Raw genomic sequence first — 23,635 nt, forward strand, 5'->3', positions numbered from 1 at the left:
TGAGGATACTGTATTTCAGTTAACTATTCTGCATTGCATTTGCAAAACACCAAACTGGCTAAAAGTCTGTCTGTCATTTGTGCACGATGAGGACGTAAAATGATGCCACCATAGCTGAAGACACGCTCCACTGGAGCACTGCAAGCAGGCACTGCCAAAACTCTGGTGGCCACATTAAACAGTGAAGGAAGAGTGTGCATGTTCATTGCCCAGAACCAATTTAACCCGGAGTACACATGCTAACACGAAGTTAGCTAAAGTCAACTATCTTACAGCAAAAGAAAAGTGCCACCTACCGATCTCTGTGAAGCTTCAAATGCCTGACAAAGTTGGACATCGTGGCATCTCCATCCGATATTCTCTTCTTGCATGTTTTACAAGTTGCAGTTCGTTTTTTAGTCGAAAGTTCATAACCTACATAGCCAAAAGAAATTACTCGCGGAAGCATATTCGAGCGGTTATTTCGTATTTCGTTCCCTGAGCTCTGCACCTTTGCCGCGTTTTTTTAAACGTCCAAATCCTGTTAATTTGATTGGTTGTGCTGCAGCTACGTACACATACATACATAAGGAGAGAGGAAAACCATAGTGACGGTCTGCGCATATTGATACGGAGTGAGTGAAATTAATTAATGACGCCACTTTATAAATAATGTGTTTTAAATTTTAAGACTTTGAGTAAAAAATATCAAGTCTTTTCAAGTAAACAGCTTCAAGTCGAGTCAAGTCCCAAGTCAATGGCATGAAAGTCAAAGTCAAGTCCGAGTCTTTCAGCATTTTTTCAAGTCAAGTCTCAAGTCGTGATTTTAACGACTCGAGTCTGACTCGAGTCCAAGTCATGTGACTCGAGTCCCCACCTCTGATAAATAGTAACACAAAGAAAAATACCTGCTGCAAAGGTTGGTAAGAAAAAATTCAGTAAAGATCCGATGCAACACCTGAACTGAAGTAGATTTAGTAATTTTGATTTTATCTAAAGATTGCTTTTAAGTAAATACCAAAGGGTCCACTTTAAATTTGGTGAAATAAACAGAATCATAGTTTGGATTTTAGGTCTTTTATTTTGTCCTGCAGTTTGAAATAAATTCAAACATCTGCCCGTTTGGTCAATATCTGCATCGACACGCACCGTAATCATGAATTTAAAACTAAATAATGTGAATAACATGCATCATAATCGAGCCTGACTAATTGTATCTGACATCTAAAAACATGCTCAGTGGAACGAAGCGCAGAAAGACGAGACGGGATCATTTCCGATGTTTGTGTTTCCGCTGGGTGTTTTTCTCTCATATTGGATATGCAGATTATTCCTGGTGTTTAAAGCATTTATTGCCCGTCTCACATGTTGCACAAAACACACATAGGAACAAATTAAAGACACTCGAGCTGTAATGGATACAGTATGAACAAACATTACTTCGTCAGCATTGTGCACAAACCCCCCACTCACCTACTGTAAGCAGCTGATGAGGCGGCGGTATGCAGCACAGGCGGCGCTCACAGGCATACCTAAAGCCTGGTAATGAGATTTGTAATGTGCTTATATCCCTTCTTTCATTTGACGGAGGGATTGGGAGAAGAGAGGGATTAGGCCTGTATTATCACGCTCTGTCTAGAGAGGCGTGGAGGGAGGGAAGGACAGGGACATGGAAGGAGAAATGGACTATGATGGGAGAATCAGACGCCAGCGTTTAATCTGTGGATGAAAAATGGTCCAGTGGAGCTGGAATGGATCAATTCACCAAGAGATGTTCGGTGAAATTGTTTTCATATGTTTTGTCGACAGTTTATCACAACCATAACTTTCTGGGGTTTTATTTGTTTTTAAATGTGAACACAAAATAGTGCCTAACTGAGTCTGTAGTTTTTAGAACCGCCTTTCGCTGCAATTACTTTGATGTTTGGAGGCAAATCTCTTCTTTTTTTTTTTTTACCCCTCCAGGGGGTCTTTAGTGTCCCTTATATGACAGTAGGCTGACAGGAAAGGGGGAAGACATGTGGCAAATATCGTCGGGTCCGGGAGTCGAACCCGCAACGGCCGCATCGAGGACTCAAGGCCTCCAAACATGGGTGGCGCTAACCCCTACGCCACCACGGCACGCCCGAGGCAAATCTCTTCTAGCTCAAACTTGGCCAGTATAGTATCTTAGCAAATATGAATTTTCAAGCTTTGCGACAGATTTTCAATTGGTTTTCGGTCTGAACTTTGACTAGGCCAGTCTAGCACATTGAAAAACATTGATGTAAGCCATTCCTCTGTCTCAAGAGTTTTCCTCCATTGTTGTTCTGTATTTAGTTCCCTTCATCTTCCCATCCACTCTGACCAGCTTACATGCCATTGCTGATAAAACGCCCACAGCATAAAGCTGCCACCGCCATGTTTCACATATTGTCTTGTCTGACCACAGCTCGTTCTTTGTTTGCTGTTTTCACTTTAAAAGGCCTAAAAATTAAATTAGACAATAAAAACATAAATGGTAAATATAACAAAAAAACATATCAGGCAAAATATCAACAACATATGACGGTACTCGCCAAAACAAAGCATAAGTAGATCCTTAAAATAAAGGATATGGCTAAAAAACTTATGATATAAGCATTTCATGTCATTCTATTGAAAATTATTGTTTAGTTTTTTTGTTTTAAACATCAGAAATTCTACCAAGGTGGTAGTTTTCTGTTTTATTCACACCACCTTGTTTATTTTTAAGCAGTTATGAGCCACTGTGGCAAAACGTGAAACTGCTGCTGCGCCAGTTACTCTTCAGATCGTTGCTAGGTAACCAAAGAGTGAGTGAGTCAGTTGATTCCCCTAAACGTGCTAAGCTGTCCCTGATAGGCTGAGCAGCTAAAGCTTTTCCTCTGCCTACATCTCCCAGAATGCTTTGCTGTTCTGGATTGGAGTTCAGTGAATTTTCTATATCAGATGTATCTATTGATATTGATCGGGATATGTATTGTTAATGATTTATTGATACTTCGCCTGCTTAGACTGAAGGATAAGCCATAGAATAAAACCTGAAAGCTTCTGTTTTACAGCTAATGAATTAATTTGTACATATAACAGTTTTTGTTGGACAGTCACATGCATTACTTCCTTTGATTCTTCTCTTGTAACATTTTGCACTTTGGATTAAATGTTAAACCGGGATTCTGTCAGCATAACTTTCAAACTGTGAAGGTTTTCTTCAGTTTTTGTGCTACCGCTGCAACCTGCCCTGTTTAAATTCAAGCCTTAAGCAAGCAGGCTGCCTCTAAGCAGCTGCAAATTCGCTTTTACCTTCGGCCAACTTGGATTAATGTTTGGAAATAAAATATAATGTCTTAAAAATAGAAGAGATAGCGGATAAATTACAAGAAATACCTTTATTCCTTTGAGAAGATTAGAAATGATGACTTCAGTTCTACTTTTTTCTGACAGAGCTTGTTTAATACTCAAAGTTAATTTCATTCAAAGTAGGATTTGTGATCTGAAACGTTCCCTCTGTAGTTTGATGACTTGAGGTTTATGGATGTTGTTCCTGCACATCTCCTTCGAATTATTGTCGGGGTTTATTTAATGGAGAACATCTCCAGGTTAATCACCAAAGGTCTCGAAGCCAACTTTGGCAAAAACTGACTAATAAAAATGAACCGCTTTTTTCCTCGCCTGCTAATTTAATGCACTGTTTCCATTCTGACGATGGTGTTGAAGCAGATTGAATTAACCTATTTTTGTGGTTATCTGCTCCTTTGTAGTTCTGGATCCTTTTTTTTTTTTTTGCTATCTTCAAACACTTGCTTTGGCTTTGTGCTTTTTTTATTTATTTTCTTCAGTCCAAACATTGTCGGTAAATCTTAAAAAGGAGTCGGTTTCAGGCTTTGCTTTCTGAAATCTAAGGCTACTGATTCATACTCACTTTAGTTGTTTTTTTCCTCTCTTCCACACCTCCCATTGCGGGAAAAGGTTTTCCCCAGGTCACGCCCTAGCAGCGAAGGGGAGTTATTTAATATATTTGGTAATACATCATCCCTGTGTAGCTTATTTTAACAAACTATTTCAATGCATCTGACTTTTTGCAAAGCATTAATTACCCAAAATGCACTCAAATTCAAAGAGACATCATCCATTAGGGCTTATTGTCACTCCAGATGCCCCAGAATGTGTGAGATCGTGTTTTATTTTCTCTGGGCGTTGTGGAGCTGCAGCGCGTGGAGAGCAGCAGACAGGTGAGGAACGTCAGGAAGAGCGAGGAATGAAGTGACACGAGAAGCGAAGTGTGCGCAGAGCAACAGAGAGAGTGAGAGTTGGAGAGGCTTTCAATGGAAATGAGGCGAGATGTTTGTGTGCAAGTGGGTCAGTTGTCATGCACAGCGACCTTGTGGGACTTGTTTCTTTTCACTATATGTTGTATTTTGTTTAATGCAACATATAAATTCACTCCATTACTGATGTTTTCTGGGATGCTGTCAGATATAGAGATCATTGTATGTGAAGGCACTGCAGTCCCAGAGCATATGAACCCTTTTCTTCTTTATTGTGCTGAGACAAAAGTGTCATGCAGACACAAGAGGTGACACAGGAAGAAATTACATGAATGAGAATTAATCATTGTACCTGCACGTTTTCTCCAAGGACACTTGTATTCTTGATGGGTTCGCCTGTTTCTATTAGCAGCAGGACAACTTCAGAGCTCACCAAACCTTTTACTCTTTAGTCGGCTTGTTTAGTGTGGTAGTTTTCAGAGAGAGGGTACAACGTAAAAGACAAAACCAGTCTATGTGCATATTTGCTGCATACATTTTTTGATCTCCAGCTACAGCAAAGTAGGGATGGGAGTGGAGAACTGGTTCTTAGTAGCTCAGTTTTTTGGGCTTGTTAAGTTGCCTGCTTAACAATAACACTTGTCGGTTCCAGTAATGTGTGTCCAGTAACACGTTCAGAAATTTTATAACAATAGCAGGAAGAAATACGGCCAACATCCTTAAACAGTTGACCGCACAGAAAAGCAAATGATTTGTATGAATGTAAAGTGCTTGATATGTTGCTTAGCAACACCGTTGACACTCGAGAGAGCTTATGTTGCGTTCACACTAAACACGTTTCACGCGTGTAGTTTACGTTCAAAATCTATGTAGAGGCGCATTTTGTTTGTCTAGCGTGGCGCGACTTGAAGCGTTTGGAGTGTTTTGAGCGTTTGAGGCGCCAAGCTTTCCAACACGTCTGACAAAACGGCCGGCAACAGACAACAACGGCTGGAGCGGTTTTGACGTGCCCTCGACGAGCCTCCACATAGATTTTGAATGTAAACCTGACGTGTGAAACACTAGGTGCGAAACCTCAGACGCGTTTTTGACATGTGTGTTTTTGACATGACATGGTACGTTCACACCAAATACATTGCATTTGGTGTGAACGCACCATTAGAGCTCAGAGTCCATCTCCTAATTCAATGAGAATCGATATGACAATCGATAAGGAATTGAATCATTTGATGAAATTGATCAAATCTTATCAATTCCCATTTCTAGCACTGTGGCCACTTCCACTGCATCTTAAAGGAGAAACGGATTCATATCCTGACTTAAGGTTTGAGATGCAGACATGTCGGCGATGTCTGCTGTTTGTTTTTAAAGCTGAACTGTAATGAACTGGAAATGCCAGGATTTCTCACGGGACTTCAAGTGAAGTTTCTGTTTCTCTCTGCAGAAGCTTTTAGCTGTTCTGCGTTGTATGTGAGCGTTGGAAGCTCACTAGAAATGGTCGGTCAGTGTTCAGCGATTCCCATCCCAGATTTCCTCGGGGAACGGATCCTGTTTTTTCCCCCTGAAACACTCATAATGGATGGGATGTGGTTCACTTCTTATATCTATTTGCAATACATCGCTTTAAAACAAACAAACAAAAAAATCTGTATTTACTGCTGTAATCATCAACAGATGCTTTTGGTATCCAGATGATGAAATTTATTCTTTGGTGTTCCTGCAGCTTTATGGTGATGCTTGCATCCTACAATAAAAACAGAGAAACATACATTTTTTCAGGTGGAAATTTGTTTTGCTTGGTAGCTACTGTGGGGAAAAATGACTGTGTAATTTTACGGTGTTGACCTGAATGTTTGGTGAGCAACGCTATGATGATTCACATTTAGCTCCTGGTATCTGGAGGTAAATTTAAATTTCTTCTATCCCAAATATTTAGTCCTTTATCTGCTGCTTACCGTTCAAACTTAATGTTTCCATAAAGTGTATAAGATGACATGTGACATTTTTCCTCTGGCTGACATTATTTCAGACTAAACGTTTCCTATTTTAGGTCAGTTAGGATAACCAACATTATTTGTATTTGCAAAATACAGTTTTTTTCAGCATTTAATAGACTTGATCTGTATGATGTGCGTCAAATATTTATGATAGCCACTGCAAAACATTGACTTAATTCTCTTTAATCCACTAATTAGATGGTGTTTGGGATCAAACTCAGGAAATATGGGCTTTCCAAAATAATTGAAAATCATAAACAACACAGAATCAAAATCTGTAGCTCGCAAAAAATCCCAGAGGGAACAAAATTGAAGAATGAATCCTGATTGCTTTGATTTGTTTGAATGTTGAATATTTCTCACTGACCAACACCAATACTGGCTAATATGAACATATTTATGATTATATTACCAGCTGAAAATGAAAAATCTCCTCAAGACTGAAGATGGACCTAACATTAATATGTGGTTTTAAATTATTTTTTATGGATATCTCTCAAAACTGCGAGTAATTAGAAATTTTAAAAAAAATGTAAAAAGCACAGTGCTCCAGATTTAGTGCCCTCATATCTTAAAGTTGTAATGTTACTTGTGTTTCTACATGTATAAAATCTAAAGGAATACATTAAGGTGAAAGGATAATGACTAAAAACCAGTTTTCTGAAACATTTGTCAGTTTTTGAGCTGAGGTATGGAGAGAATTACCTTCTGAAGCAGCTCGGTTCTTCTAAGATTTGCAGGAATCAGTCGTGACAGATGTGATCCATCTTGCAAGCCTTTAAACTTTCTGCTTGAGGCCTAAACACAAAAGGTCCGACTTATCACCTTCCTAGTGAGAGAGTCACTGCTGGGCTTCAGGGGCTTCAATGAACAACAATACTCCATCATACGCAGCCCACCGCTGCTTGAGCAAAAATAGGTTGCAGGGAAAATGGCATTTATGCATGCTCTGTTCTTCATTTTAAATTAGGATTTAATAACATGAACACTTATATCTGCAGTCTATTTAAATTCAGTGAAACTGTAATTTTTCCATAAATTGTGCAGGCACTGTTTAATTCCGGACTAATTGTACTGCATATATTCAATTTGTCAGATTAGAAGAACATTTTGGAAATAACTTTATAGGAAGTGTTAAACGTACTTTTTATTATTAAGTGAATATTTCTGTATTTAAATGTTTTTTTTAAATTTTTTATAGGACTGTAATTTTCTAATCTTAAAAACAGTGTTATTTAGTTGTAACCAGAAAATTATCATAACGGAAATAAAGGCTTGAAAACATCAATGTGTAAATAATATACATATGTTTTCTGTATCGAGCATAGTTACTGAAATAAATTAAATTTTCAACACTATTCTAAAATATCGAATAACTGTTTCTTTATGCATCCATGTACAGAAAGGTCAGAAATTAATATTTCTTAAGGTTAAATCTGGGTACAAAGGCAACAATACAACAAAAAACACTGTTATATCTATTTAAAAATGATAATAATAAAAAAGTTATTCATCACAGTAAAGTTAAGTATAGAAAAAAAATTATTTTTGTTTCATTTCATTAAAGTGAACCCAAACTGCTCTGGAAGTTTTGCTATAGATATTTTTCTGTTAAAATTAACTTCTTTACTTCCTATTTCACTACATTCTTACTCAAAATGAGGAATTTGTGAGAAATAAATTTTTATTTGACTTTTTTAGAAACTTTAACTTTTCTTCCCAGGTGAAATTTGATCAACTAACTCGGTAACACTTTATTTCACGGGTTGTGAATAAGACTGACATGACACCGTCATAAACATGACATGACACCGTCATAAACATGGCACCGTCATAAACATGACAACATCATAAACATGGCATGACAGCGTCATAAACATGACAACGTCATAAACATGGCACCGTCATAAACATGACAACGTCATAAACATGGCATGACGCCGTCATAAACATGACGCCGTCATAAACATGACATGACACCGTCATAAACATGGCGCCGTCATAAACATGACATGACACCGTCATAAACATGACAACGTCATAAACATGACATGACACCGTCATAAACATGACAACGTCATAAACATGGCACGACACCGTCATAAACATGGCACCGTCATAAACATGACATGACACCGTCATAAACATGACACCGTCATAAACATGACACCGTCATAAACATGGCACGACACCGTCATAAACATGGCACCGTCATAAACATGACACCGTCATAAACATGGCACGACACCGTCATAAACATGGCACCGTCATAAACATGACACCGTCATAAACATGACATGGTTCCGTCATAAACATGACGCCGTCATAAACATGACACAGTCATAAACATGACATGGCACCGTCATAAACATGACACCGTCATAAACATGACATGACACCGTCATAAACATGGCACCGTCATAAACATGACACCGTCATAAACATGACATTACACCGTCATAAACATGACATGGTTCCGTCATAAACATGACGCCGTCATAAACATGACGCCGTCATAAACATGACATGGCACCCTCATAAACATGACATGGCACCGTCATAAACATGGCACCCTCATAAACATGACATGGCACCGTCATAAACATGACACCGTCATAAACATGGCACCGTCATAAACATGACACAGTCATAAACATGACATTACACTGTCATAAACATGACATGGTTCCGTCATAAACATGGCACCGTCATAAACATGACACCGTCATAAACATGACACAGTCATAAACATGACAACGTCATAAACATGGCATGACAACGTCACAAACATAACACAGTCATAAACATGGCACCGTCATAAACATGACAACGTCATAAACATGACACCGTCATAAACATGACATGGCACCGTCATAAACATGGCACTGTCATAAACATGACACCATCATAAACATGACATGACACCGTCATAAACATGACATGACACCGTCATAAACATGGCACCGTCATAAACATGACACCGTCATAAACATGGCACCGTCATAAACATGACAACGTCATAAACATGGCATGACACCGTCATAAACATGACATGACACCGTCATAGACATGACTCCGTCATAAACATGACAACGTCATAAACATGGCACTGTCATAAACATGACATGACGCCGTCATAAACATGACAACGTCATAAACATGGCACCGTCATAAACATGACAACGTCATAAACATGGCATGACAGCGTCATAAACATGACATGACACCGTCATAAACATGGCACCGTCATAAACATGACAACATCATAAACATGGCATGACAGCGTCATAAACATGACAACGTCATAAACATGGCACCGTCATAAACATGACAACGTCATAAACATGGCATGACGCCGTCATAAACATGACGCCGTCATAAACATGACATGACACCGTCATGAACATGGCGCCGTCATAAACATGACATGACACCGTCATAAACATGACAACGTCATAAACATGACATGACACCGTCATAAACATGACAACGTCATAAACATGGCACGACACCGTCATAAACATGGCACCGTCATAAACATGACATGACACCGTCATAAACATGACACCGTCATAAACATGACACCGTCATAAACATGACAACGTCATAAACATGGCACGACACCGTCATAAACATGGCACCGTCATAAACATGACACCGTCATAAACATGACATGGTTCCGTCATAAACATGACGCCGTCATAAACATGACACAGTCATAAACATGACATGGCACCGTCATAAACATGACACCGTCATAAACATGACATGACACCGTCATAAACATGGCACCGTCATAAACATGACACCGTCATAAACATGACATTACACCGTCATAAACATGACATGGTTCCGTCATAAACATGACGCCGTCATAAACATGACGCCGTCATAAACATGACATGGCACCCTCATAAACATGACATGGCACCGTCATAAACATGGCACCCTCATAAACATGACATGGCACCGTCATAAACATGACACCGTCATAAACATGGCACCGTCATAAACATGACACAGTCATAAACATGACATTACACTGTCATAAACATGACATGGTTCCGTCATAAACATGGCACCGTCATAAACATGACACCGTCATAAACATGACAGTCATAAACATGACAACGTCATAAACATGGCATGACAACGTCACAAACATAACACAGTCATAAACATGGCACCGTCATAAACATGACAACGTCATAAACATGACACCGTCATAAACATGACATGGCACCGTCATAAACATGGCACTGTCATAAACATGACACCATCATAAACATGACATGACACCGTCATAAACATGACATGACACCGTCATAAACATGGCACCGTCATAAACATGACACCGTCATAAACATGGCACCGTCATAAACATGACAACGTCATAAACATGGCATGACACCGTCATAAACATGACATGACACCGTCATAGACATGACTCCGTCATAAACATGACAACGTCATAAACATGGCACTGTCATAAACATGACATGACGCCGTCATAAACATGACAACGTCATAAACATGGCACCGTCATAAACATGACAACGTCATAAACATGGCATGACAGCGTCATAAACATGACATGACACCGTCATAAACATGGCACCGTCATAAACATGACAACATCATAAACATGGCATGACAGCGTCATAAACATGACAACGTCATAAACATGGCACCGTCATAAACATGACAACGTCATAAACATGGCATGACGCCGTCATAAACATGACGCCGTCATAAACATGACATGACACCGTCATGAACATGGCGCCGTCATAAACATGACATGACACCGTCATAAACATGACAACGTCATAAACATGACACCGTCATAAACATGACAACGTCATAAACATGGCACGACACCGTCATAAACATGGCACCGTCATAAACATGACACCGTCATAAACATGACATGGTTCCGTCATAAACATGACGCCGTCATAAACATGACACAGTCATAAACATGACATGGCACCGTCATAAACATGACACCGTCATAAACATGACATGACACCGTCATAAACATGGCACCGTCATAAACATGACACCGTCATAAACATGACATTACACCGTCATAAACATGACATGGTTCCGTCATAAACATGACGCCGTCATAAACATGACGCCGTCATAAACATGACATGGCACCCTCATAAACATGACATGGCACCGTCATAAACATGGCACCCTCATAAACATGACATGGCACCGTCATAAACATGACACCGTCATAAACATGGCACCGTCATAAACATGACACAGTCATAAACATGACATTACACTGTCATAAACATGACATGGTTCCGTCATAAACATGGCACCGTCATAAACATGACACCGTCATAAACATGACACAGTCATAAACATGACAACGTCATAAACATGGCATGACAACGTCACAAACATAACACAGTCATAAACATGGCACCGTCATAAACATGACAACGTCATAAACATGACACCGTCATAAACATGACATGGCACCGTCATAAACATGGCACTGTCATAAACATGACACCATCATAAACATGACATGACACCGTCATAAACATGACATGACACCGTCATAAACATGGCACCGTCATAAACATGACACCGTCATAAACATGGCACCGTCATAAACATGACAACGTCATAAACATGGCATGACACCGTCATAAACATGACATGACACCGTCATAGACATGACTCCGTCATAAACATGACAACGTCATAAACATGGCACTGTCATAAACATGACATGACGCCGTCATAAACATGACAACGTCATAAACATGGCACCGTCATAAACATGACAACGTCATAAACATGGCATGACAGCGTCATAAACATGACATGACACCGTCATAAACATGACATGACACCGTCATAAACATGGCACCGTCATAAACATGACAACATCATAAACATGGCATGACAGCGTCATAAACATGACAACGTCATAAACATGGCACCGTCATAAACATGACAACGTCATAAACATGGCATGACGCCGTCATAAACATGACGCCGTCATAAACATGACATGACACCGTCATGAACATGGCGCCGTCATAAACATGACATGACACCGTCATAAACATGACAACGTCATAAACATGACATGACACCGTCATAAACATGACAACGTCATAAACATGGCACGACACCGTCATAAACATGGCACCGTCATAAACATGACATGACACCGTCATAAACATGACACCGTCATAAACATGACAACGTCATAAACATGGCACGACACCGTCATAAACATGGCACCGTCATAAACATGACACCGTCATAAACATGGCACGACACCGTCATAAACATGGCAACGTCATAAACATGGCACCGTCATAAACATGACATGACACCGTCATAAACATGGCACCGTCATAAACATGACATGACACCGCCATAAACATGACAACGTCATAAACATGACAACGTCATAAACATGGCATGACACCGTCATAAACATGGCACCGTCATAAACATGACAACGTCATAAACATGGCACCGTCATAAACATGACAACGTCATAAACATGGCACCGTCATAAACATGACAACGTCATAAACATGGCACGACACCGTCATAAACATGACATGACACCGTCATAAACATGACAACGTCATAAACATGGCACGACACCTTCATAAACATGACACCGTCATAAACATGGCACCGTCATAAACATGACAACGTCATAAACATGGCATGACACCGTCATAAACATGACACAGTCATAAACATGGCCCCGTCATAAACATGACAACGTCATAAACATGGCACCGTCATAAACATGACATGACACCGTCATAAACATGGCACGACACCGTCATAAACATGGCACCGTCATAAACATGACATTACACCGTCATAAACATGGCACCGTCATAAACATAACATGACAACGTCATAAACATGGCACCGTCATAAACATGACAACGTCATAAACATTACACCGTCATAAACATGGCACCTTCATAAACATGACAATGTCATAAACATGGCACCTTCATAAACATGGCACGACACCGTCATAAACATGGCACGACACCGTCATAAACATGGCACCGTCATAAACATGACACCGTCATAAACATGGCACGACACCGTCATAAACATGGCACCGTCATAAACATGACACCGTCATAAACATGACATGGCACCGTCATAAACATGACACAGTCATAAACATGACATTACACCGTCATAAACATGACACCGTCATAAACATGACATGACACCGTCATAAACATGGCACCGTCATAAACATGACACCGTCATAAACATGACATTACACCGTCATAAACATGACATGGTTCCGTCATAAACATGACGCCGTCATAAACATGACGCCGTCATAAACATGACATGGCACCCTCATAAACATGACATGGCACCGTCATAAACATGGCACCCTCATAAACATGACATGGCACCGTCATAAACATGACACCGTCATAAACATGGCACCGTCATAAACATGACACAGTCATAAACATGACATTACACCGTCATAAACATGACATGGTTCCGTCATAAACATGGCACCGTCATAAACATGACACCGTCATAAACATGACACAGTCATAAACATGACATGGCACCGTCATAAACATGACACCGTCATAAACATGACATGACACCGTAATAAACATGGCACCGTCATAAACATGACATGACGCCGTCATAAACATGGCACCGTCATAAACATGACGCCATCATAAACATGACATGGTTCCGTCATAAACATGACGCCGTCATAAACATGACTCCGTCATAAACATGACAACGTCATAAACATGGCATGACAACGTCACAAACATAACACAGTCATAAACATGGCACCGTCATAAACATGACAACGTCATAAACATGACACCGTCATAAACATGACATGGCACCGTCATAAACATGGCACCGTCATAAACATGACACCATCATAAACATGACATGACACCGTCATAAACATGACATGACACCGTCATAAACATGGCACCGTCATAAACATGACACCGTCATAAACATGGCACCGTCATAAACATGACAACGTCATAAACATGGCATGACACCGTCATAAACATGACATGACACCGTCATAAACATGACAACGTCATAAACATGGCACTGTCATAAACATGACATGACGCCGTCATAAACATGACAACGTCATAAACATGGCATGACACCGTCATAAACATGGCACCGTCATAAACATGACAACGTCATAAACATGGCATGACAGCGTCATAAACATGACATGACACTGTCAAAAACATGACATGACACCGTCATAAACATGACATGACACCGTCATAAACATGGCGCCGTCATAAACATGACACTGTCATAAACATGACCTGGCACCCTCATAAACATGACATGGCACCGTCATAAACATGACATGACGCCGTCATAAACATGGCACCGTCATAAACATGACATGGCACCGTCATAAACATGACATGGCACCGTCATAAACATGACATGACGCCGTCATAAACATGGCACCGTCATAAACATGACGCCGTCATAAACATGACATGACACCATCATAGACATGACTCCGTCATAAACATGGCACCGTCATAAACATGGCACCGTCATAAACATGGCATGACACCGTCATAAACATGACGCCGTCATAAACATGGCACCGTCATAAACATGGCACCATCATAAACATGACAACGTCATAAACATGGCATGACACCGTCATAAACATGACACAGTCATAAACATGGCATGGCACCGTCATAAACATGACATGACACCGTCATAAACATGACAACGTCATAAACATGACATGACACCGTCATAAACATGACACCGTCATAAACATGGCACCGTCATAAACATGGCACCGTCATAAACATTACATGACAACGTCATAAACATGACACCGTCATAAACATTGCACCGTCATAAACATGGCACCGTCATAAACATGACAACGTCATAAACATGACAACGTCATAAACATGACATGACACCGTCATAAACGTGACACCTTCATAAACATGACACCGTCATAAACATGGCACCGTCATAAACATGACAACGTCATAAACATGGCACCGTCATAAACATGACAACGTCATAAACATGGCACCGTCATAAACATGACATGACACCGTCATAGACATGACTCCATCATAAACATGGCACCGTCATAAACATGGCACCGTCATAAACATGGCATGACACCGTCATAAACATGACGCCGTCATAAACATGGCACCATCATAAACATGACAACGTCATAAACATGGCATGACACCGTCATAAACATGACACAGTCATAAACATGGCATGGCACCGTCATAAACATGACATGACACCGTCATAAACATGGCACCGTCATAAACATGGCACCGTCATAAACATGACATGGCACCGTCATAAACATGGCACCGTCATAAACATGACATGACACCGTCATAAACATGGCATGACACCGTCATAAACATGGCACCGTCATAAACATGACAACGTCATAAACATGGCACCGTCATAAACATGACAACGTCATAAACATGGCACCGTCATAAACATGACAACGTCATAAACATGACACCGTCATAAACATGGCACGACACCGTCATAAACATGACAACGTCATAAACATGACAACGTCATAAACATGGCACCGTCATAAACATGACAACGTCATAAACATGGCACCGTCATAAACATGACAACGTCATAAACATGGCACCGTCATAAACATGACAACGTCATAAACATGACACCGTCATAAACATGGCACGACACCGTCATAAACATGGCACGACACCTTCATAAACATGACACCGTCATAAACATGGCACCGTCATAAACATGACAACGTCATAAACATGGCATGACACCGTCATAAACATAACACCGTCATAAACATGACACAGTCATAAACATGGCATGGCACCGTCATAAACATGACAACGTCATAAACATGGCACCGTCATAAACATGACAACGTCATAAACATGGCACCGTCATAAACATGACATGACACCGTCATAAACATGACTCCGTCATAGACATGACTCCGTCATAAACATGGCATGACAGCGTCATAAACATGACATGACACCGTCATAAACATGACATGACACCGTCATAAACATGACAACGTCATAAACATGGCACCGTCATAAACATGACATGACACCGTCATAAACATGGCACCGTCATAAACATGACATGACACCGTCATAAACATGACACCGCCATAAACATGACAACGTCATAAACATGACAACGTCATAAACATGGCATGACACCGTCATAAACATGGCACCGTCATAAACATGACAACGTCATAAACATGGCACCGTCATAAACATGACAACGTCATAAACATGGCACCGTCATAAACATGACAACGTCATAAACATGGCACGACACCGTCATAAACATGACATGACACCGTCATAAACATGACAACGTCATAAACATGACATGACACCGTCATAAACATGACAACGTCATAAACATGGCACGACACCTTCATAAACATGACACCGTCATAAACATGGCACCGTCATAAACATGACAACGTCATAAACATGGCATGACACCGTCATAAACATAACACCGTCATAAACATGGCCCCGTCATAAACATGACAACGTCATAAACATGGCACCGTCATAAACATGGCACGACACCGTCATAAACATGGCACCGTCATAAACATGACATTACACCGTCATAAACATGGCACCGTCATAAACATAACATGACAACGTCATAAACATGGCACCGTCATAAACATGACACCTTCATAAACATGACAATGTCATAAACATGGCACCTTCATAAACATGGCACGACACCGTCATAAACATGGCACGACACCGTCATAAACATGGCACCGTCATAAACATGACATGACACCGTCATAAACATGGCACCTTCATAAACATGACAATGTCATAAACATGGCACGACACCGTCATAAACATGACACCATCATAAACATGGCACCGTCATAAACATGAGTAAGTCTTCATGAATATTTATGATTGTTGTCATAAAGTGTCATTCAGTAAATCATGACACTTTTAATACAAAGTTGACATTATTTAAAATGTCTTTATGACAACTTAACATTAACCAAGAAATCATGATCGGACATAAATTTGTTCTAAAAGTATTACTGATTAAACTTTAACTTTAATAACATTAAAGCTACATAATTTTAAAAGTTTAAAAAAGTTTAACTCTAATTGTTCTGTAATATCGGAGTTCATTCAAAACAGTTTGTGTCTCAACACCATTTGATTTCATTTACCAAATAAACAGCAGTAAATGAAGTCGAGGCCATTGCTTTGATTTAGTAATTTGGTCTGAAATTCACGAGTCCAGTGTTTCAGGGGAGACTCTGGAGATGGGAAGGGAGGATATAACGCTTGTAATTTATTGACTTGCAGCTGTACTGTGCATAAAATGTGATCCTGGCACAGACACCAGCAGCTAAATGAATTGGTTGGCAGCAATAAATTATGACTCAAACGTAACTACAGAACAATGTCTTCCTCTATATAGCTTTTGTCGGTACATTTAAATCCATAAATAAAATGTAAACGCTAAATAGTCCATAATTATAATATATACATAGATACAGCTCTGTAAAAAGTTAAGCGACCACAACAAAATGATCAGTTTCTCTAATTATATGTTTGAGTGAAATTAACATTGTTTTTTTATTCAATGAACCACTGACTAAACTACTGCAGAAAATGAGAAACGATCTAAATAATGAAAAAGATGCAACGCTTCCAGACCTCAAATAGTGCGAAGAAAACAAGCTCGTATTAAATTAAAGACAATAATTCTGATGTTTTAACGCAGGAAGAGTTCAGAAATCAACATTTGGTGGAATAACCAGGAGGTTTTCGATGGGGTTCAGTGCAGTGGGTTCTTAGTTTTTCATTTTTTTCTTCAAAAATAAAAATTTTAAGAAATAAAATCTTCATCTTGTGAGAGAGTTGGCAGCAGCGTAGTTCACTTATCCCTTGTGCCTTTTCTACGTCAACGGATCTAATGGTGAAGAATAAATTGGCTTGATTTCTATTGATTTTGGACCAAATTTTGAGTCCATAGAACTGCAAGTGAATTGGACCAGTTTCTAAACTGCCTTAAGATATGTTTTTTTTGTAATTTGGCTGTGTTTTAATGAACCGTATTGAATTAACATGAAGAAAATCACAAAGGAAAGCGGATTTACTTTGTTCAGCAGATGGCAGGATGAGCTGTTCTTTTAAACTCTTCTAAGGAATTGCTGTGGGCTTCTGCATCCGTCTGTCGGGTCGTCTTAACAGATCTGCAGGGTGGAGACGGAGACTCCAGCCCTGTGAGGAATGTCAAGGACGGAGGGATGGAATGACATTGAAAAGACGGAGCAGAAAATATGACATGCAGAGACATCGGGTAGGAAGGAAGTGTGAGGTTTTCAGAGTAAATTAGACTGTGTGTTTATATGTAAGTGGGTCAGTTGGAAAGAGCAGCATCCACATGGGACTTGTATCTTTTTTGCTTCTTTTGTTCTTGACTCCATGAGAGGACAAAAGCACTGAAATGTTGACTGTTTTCCAGGAAACCTTCACATTCAGAGGACACTGTAAACTCTGTAGTCCCAAGACACTGCCTCTCTGTCACAGACCACTCTGGTAGCAAAAAGCAGTTTAGCTAAAAATACTCAAAATTGACAAACGGAGCCTTGGCTATGAAACATTTATTGTTTGCTACCATCTTTGTTTAACAGATCTTAATGGGTTTGTATGTCTGTGTGCTTCAGAGCTCATGTCTGAAGCTCATGTTTTATGTGGATAAATATACTATGCTAAGCTCATTTACAGTGAAGATAATTTGTTTTCCCTGACAGACAGGTGGAGGGCATCTAAACAGGCAGCTATCACCTCATTAACTGCTGTAATTGATTGATGATGGTACACAACCATAGAAAAGCTAAATTCAGATTCTAGGAAGGTAACGCTTCAGTTTAGGATTTAATTACATGGTAGAAAAGAGAGAATCAAATTAAAGGGCAGCCTTCTTGATATAAAGTTAAAAACAAAGGTTTTGTACATTATTTTAAGGCTAAAAGTTTTGAACACCACTAGACAGAAATAAACTCTGATATGTAGTTTAGACAACATAATGTGCTACTTTGCTAATTTTAGGTCTGTGTCACTCTCATACCCCACAAAATATCTTCACATTCTTAGGTTTATAAATAAGCATCTAACAGGTTAAAAATAAATTAAGTTTCACTAATGTGTAGAGATTTGATACTTAGTGAATCTCTAAACCTGGTCAAAATGCTAACTGCTATTCACTAGCAGTTAGCATGGCTAAATAAGCTTCAAATAACGTCCCAACACTTAAAAATAGATTTTTACAAGAATTTGGTACATTAAAAAATAAATGGTAAAAAAAAAAAGTAACAAACAGAATTGTAATATGTCTGTAGGCTACTTAGTGACCAGCTAACAACTATTAGCATCATTTTATTAGTTTCTTGTTTGTATCTAAAACAGTTAAATGACTCAAACCAGATTACACTGCTTTCAGATTCTTTAATCTCAATTAATAATTAAAAACAACATTCTGTGGATGAATTTATTTGGTTAATGCCATTGACATAATGCTAAAATTAGCATATGGCTCACAGTTTTTGATTTATTAACTTGTTCTTTTCTTGCTATTAAATATGAATTAGGCAGTTCTCTTAACTCCTTTTTGTTGACACTCTCTCTGTATGATCTCGAAGGTTTTCAGAGCTGGTTTTCAGTCTAAGAGAAGTCAAACCATATTCTGCATATTCTTAAAATTCATACAAAAATTATTTAAACACCTGATACAGAACCTGAGAGAAGCATGTTGACCATATACTGTATGCCACATTTTCAGCTAACACCTTTATGGGAGAGGTTTTCTCTCTTCCTACTTCTGATCTGCAGTACTTTAGATATTTCCCTTCTCCAGCACACCTGAATCAAATTAATGCAATAATCCTTCAGTATGCTACATAACGTGACAATCACCCATTTATTTAAGTAAGGAAACACTTAAAACGTGCATGACAGTAAATCCGGAAGACCGTGATTGAAAGCTACTGGGATTAACCTTGGTGCTAAATACTGTTTTCAGTCTTTTTATGCCGCAGTGATTCATGGGTCAGAGTTAAGTGGCCTAACTAACAGCTTTGGATGAAAGCGCTGAAATTTTCATCAACAAAACTCTTCTCTGCACGAAGAGTAAAAACCGGTTTCCCACCGTAGAAGATTGACCATTTATAGATGCATGAAGTCTGTGTTTATACTGGAACCAATTCCTTTTTACCTGGAACGTATATAGTAACACATTTGGTTACTTTCTGTTCTCCACTTCATCACATGAGTCACTGAAACCAATCTGAACATAGTTATAATTGGTGGGTGAGTGTATCTGGTAAGTCATATGCCTCAAGCTTATGGTTGATTAAAATATGAAGAAAAAAACGTAACAATGTTAGTTTATTTTTAGGGTAAAACACTTATAATCATTATGCTCAATTACTTCGTCATTAATCTTGATAAAATTATCTTGTTATCTCAGCTCAACACTTTAACATTAAATATGCACAGACAGTTCAGATAAATCTGTTGAGTGTTTTATTCTGCTTTTATATGTAAGGATTTATAAAGATACCTCCCACTAGTCTTTCTGTAGGTTATTCGATATTTCACTTGGTGTATTATTAGAACGTTAAATTATAGATTATTTATCAGTGCCTGTTTGTAAACAGATCGTTCTTTCTGTTTCCTGCTTTGTTCACTCCGTTAACCTCGATCCTTCCCTCGTTTCGTTCCGTCTCCCTCTCAGGCGACCCACCTGTGGGTTTCCGCGACGTCCTGCTGCGCGACGGCCCCGAGGGATTCGCCAAGGCGGTGCGGGCTCACCAGGGTCTGCTGCTAATGGACACCACATTCAGGGACGCCCACCAGTCGCTTCTGGCGACGAGGGTTCGCACTCACGACCTCAAGAAGATCTCCCCGTTCGTCAGCCACAACTTTAGCAACCTGTTCAGCCTGGAGAACTGGGGAGGTGAGCTCACTTCTGCTTCATGTACACATGGACGTCAAACTTGCTGCTGTAACACATTTAAACTCCTTTGTGAAAACTTTTTGTTACATGAGGTTATTGCAACTGTAAGGATCAAAATACCTTTTGTTTTTGAGACACATCTTGTGTTTTCCAGCCACAAAAATCATTTTATAGCACAATTAAGTAACTATGTTACCTTCAGTTGTTATAAAAATGCTGCATGTACGAAATATGAATTAGAAGTAGTTTGACTTTGTAATTTATCTTCTTAAAATTGGGAGTTTTTCTCTTTAAAAACTCCTGCGCTTTCTGAAACTCTGCCTTCAGGAAGTCATCACAACATCGCTCCTGTACTAACATTTAACATCGTTTCTACCTGCGTTACTCGCATAATGAGCTCAGCAGATGCACAGTTCAATCAGGTGTTTGCTAATTACTGCTGGCTAGTCTGAAGGAGTGCAGTGGGAGAGTCACTAAATTTCTGTGTGGCAGAAGCTTAGAAAATGGAGCTGCATTTCAAAAGTGGAGCTTGGTCCACCCAGACATTTTGAAAAACTGACTGGTTGCCATGGAGATTAAAGGCATTCTCAAAGAAAAAAATAAGTTTTGATGAAGGGAGAGTATAACATGATATAAAAGCTAAAAAAAAGTCAATTTTACATAATCCTTCCCTTTCAAAAAGCAATTTAAACAGAGTGGTATACAGTGCTAAACAGATAAAACATTACATAAATAAAGTAATGGAACAAAATAAAATAAAAAACAAAGTTTTCTGAGGAATTGCTGTCCTGCAGGTTTGAACAAAACCAGCCAAATGCTCCACCTTTAGTCCTCCAGTGGGATAAAATAATGGCTTGGTCAACAGTATCTAATGATGCCATTAGGCCTAAAAGTATCCAGAATCAATCGCTAACATCATTAAAAACCTTCAAGCGTTGCTGATTCAGCACCATGTCGACGTTTAAAGGCAGACTGGAAAACTTACAAAATCCCATTTCTACTCATAAAGTCGTTTAATTGGATGGAATCAGTTTTTAAAGAAGGTTCTGTGATTGGTCTAAAATATGAATATACTGAGGTTCAGTGTTTGTCTCTTTTTTACCAAACGATGCTAGAACCACTCCACTTGCAATACAAATATTGTTCCTTTTTATGTTTATGAAAGGAAACAATATACTCCAGTGTCTTTGGTAGAAGAAGCTTTAAATCCAACAGAAAATAATTATTTTGCATCAAAATCACATTCCTAAACGTGAGTTGCTCATATATAAAAGAACTAATGATCGCAATTGTTTATTATTAAAATATGATTAAATTAACCTGTTTCTTATTTAATTATGATTATTATATTCATTGCATTTACCATGCTTAGTCCTGTGTGAGTGGTTTACATCCCAAAACGACCTACATGTGCAGAAGAAGAACGTTGGCGTCCACTACAGCTCTTTGTTTTTGTTATAGTTTGGAGTCAGTATCTAAACTGAAGGTTTTATTGCTTTACTAACCTCAGACTGCATCAGGTTACATCATGTTTATAATTCTTACAGCTCAAAAACATTGAAGTTGTTGGTTTTTATGCACTTAATGATCAGAAAAATATGATTTTCAGTTTGTGAAATGGCGATCACCTTTTGGTTCATCAGAAAAAAAATTCCAGTTTTGGCCTCTGGTCGATTAATCTGAGCTGCAATCTACTGAGTCTGTTCAGATTATTTTTCTAGTGAAGTAAAGTTGAAGCGAGGAAGTAAGAAAAACATTTCAGAATATTAGGAAAACAATGGATCTGTTCCAGACTTCATTAATTTAAGTGCAGCTCAGTTATTTTACACAAAACTGTGAAAATCTTGACATTTAAAACCTACTTTAGTTTTATTCTTTCAACCCAACAAACAGAAAAGTCTTTCCAGTGAGTTTCCACAAAGAAAATGATTATACCTTTCCCCTGCCTTTAGTCATCGCAGAAATTCACTTGTCAATGAAACTTCACAAGGCATGAACAATCCAATCATGTCTGAGCAGAAGATGCAATTACTCTGAAATTGGACAGAAAGAAAACGTGTGCATCAGGTTTGAGCTCCTTTCTTTATAACATGAATTTGGGTCGCTTTGAGCAGGTTTGGAAAAACAGGCATTTTCTCCAGTTTGAACCCACGAACACTTGGGACAAGTTTCCAGATTGAAACATTTAATCTGCAGTTATTATTAAAAAAAAAAACTAAAAAAAAACTCAGAGGAATTGTTCTTTTATTGTTTCTAAGGCTTTAATGGAAATCAGAGCTATGCAACAAC

General features: G+C 39.0%; 1 protein-coding gene across 1 annotated transcript in view; it reads left to right on the plus strand.

Annotated features, from left to right (window-relative positions):
* The window catches only part of pcxb (pyruvate carboxylase b), a 378,906-nt gene that overhangs the window by 289,284 nt on the left and 65,987 nt on the right, over positions 1–23,635 (plus strand). Inside the window, exon 15 of the mRNA XM_032584098.1 lies at positions 21,125–21,346. Coding sequence (XP_032439989.1) covers positions 21,125–21,346 — 222 coding nt within the window. The remainder of the gene's footprint in view (positions 1–21,124; positions 21,347–23,635) is intronic.

Source organism: Xiphophorus hellerii, chromosome 14 (genome assembly GCF_003331165.1).
Source record: "Xiphophorus hellerii strain 12219 chromosome 14, Xiphophorus_hellerii-4.1, whole genome shotgun sequence".
NCBI lineage: Eukaryota > Metazoa > Chordata > Actinopteri > Cyprinodontiformes > Poeciliidae > Xiphophorus > Xiphophorus hellerii.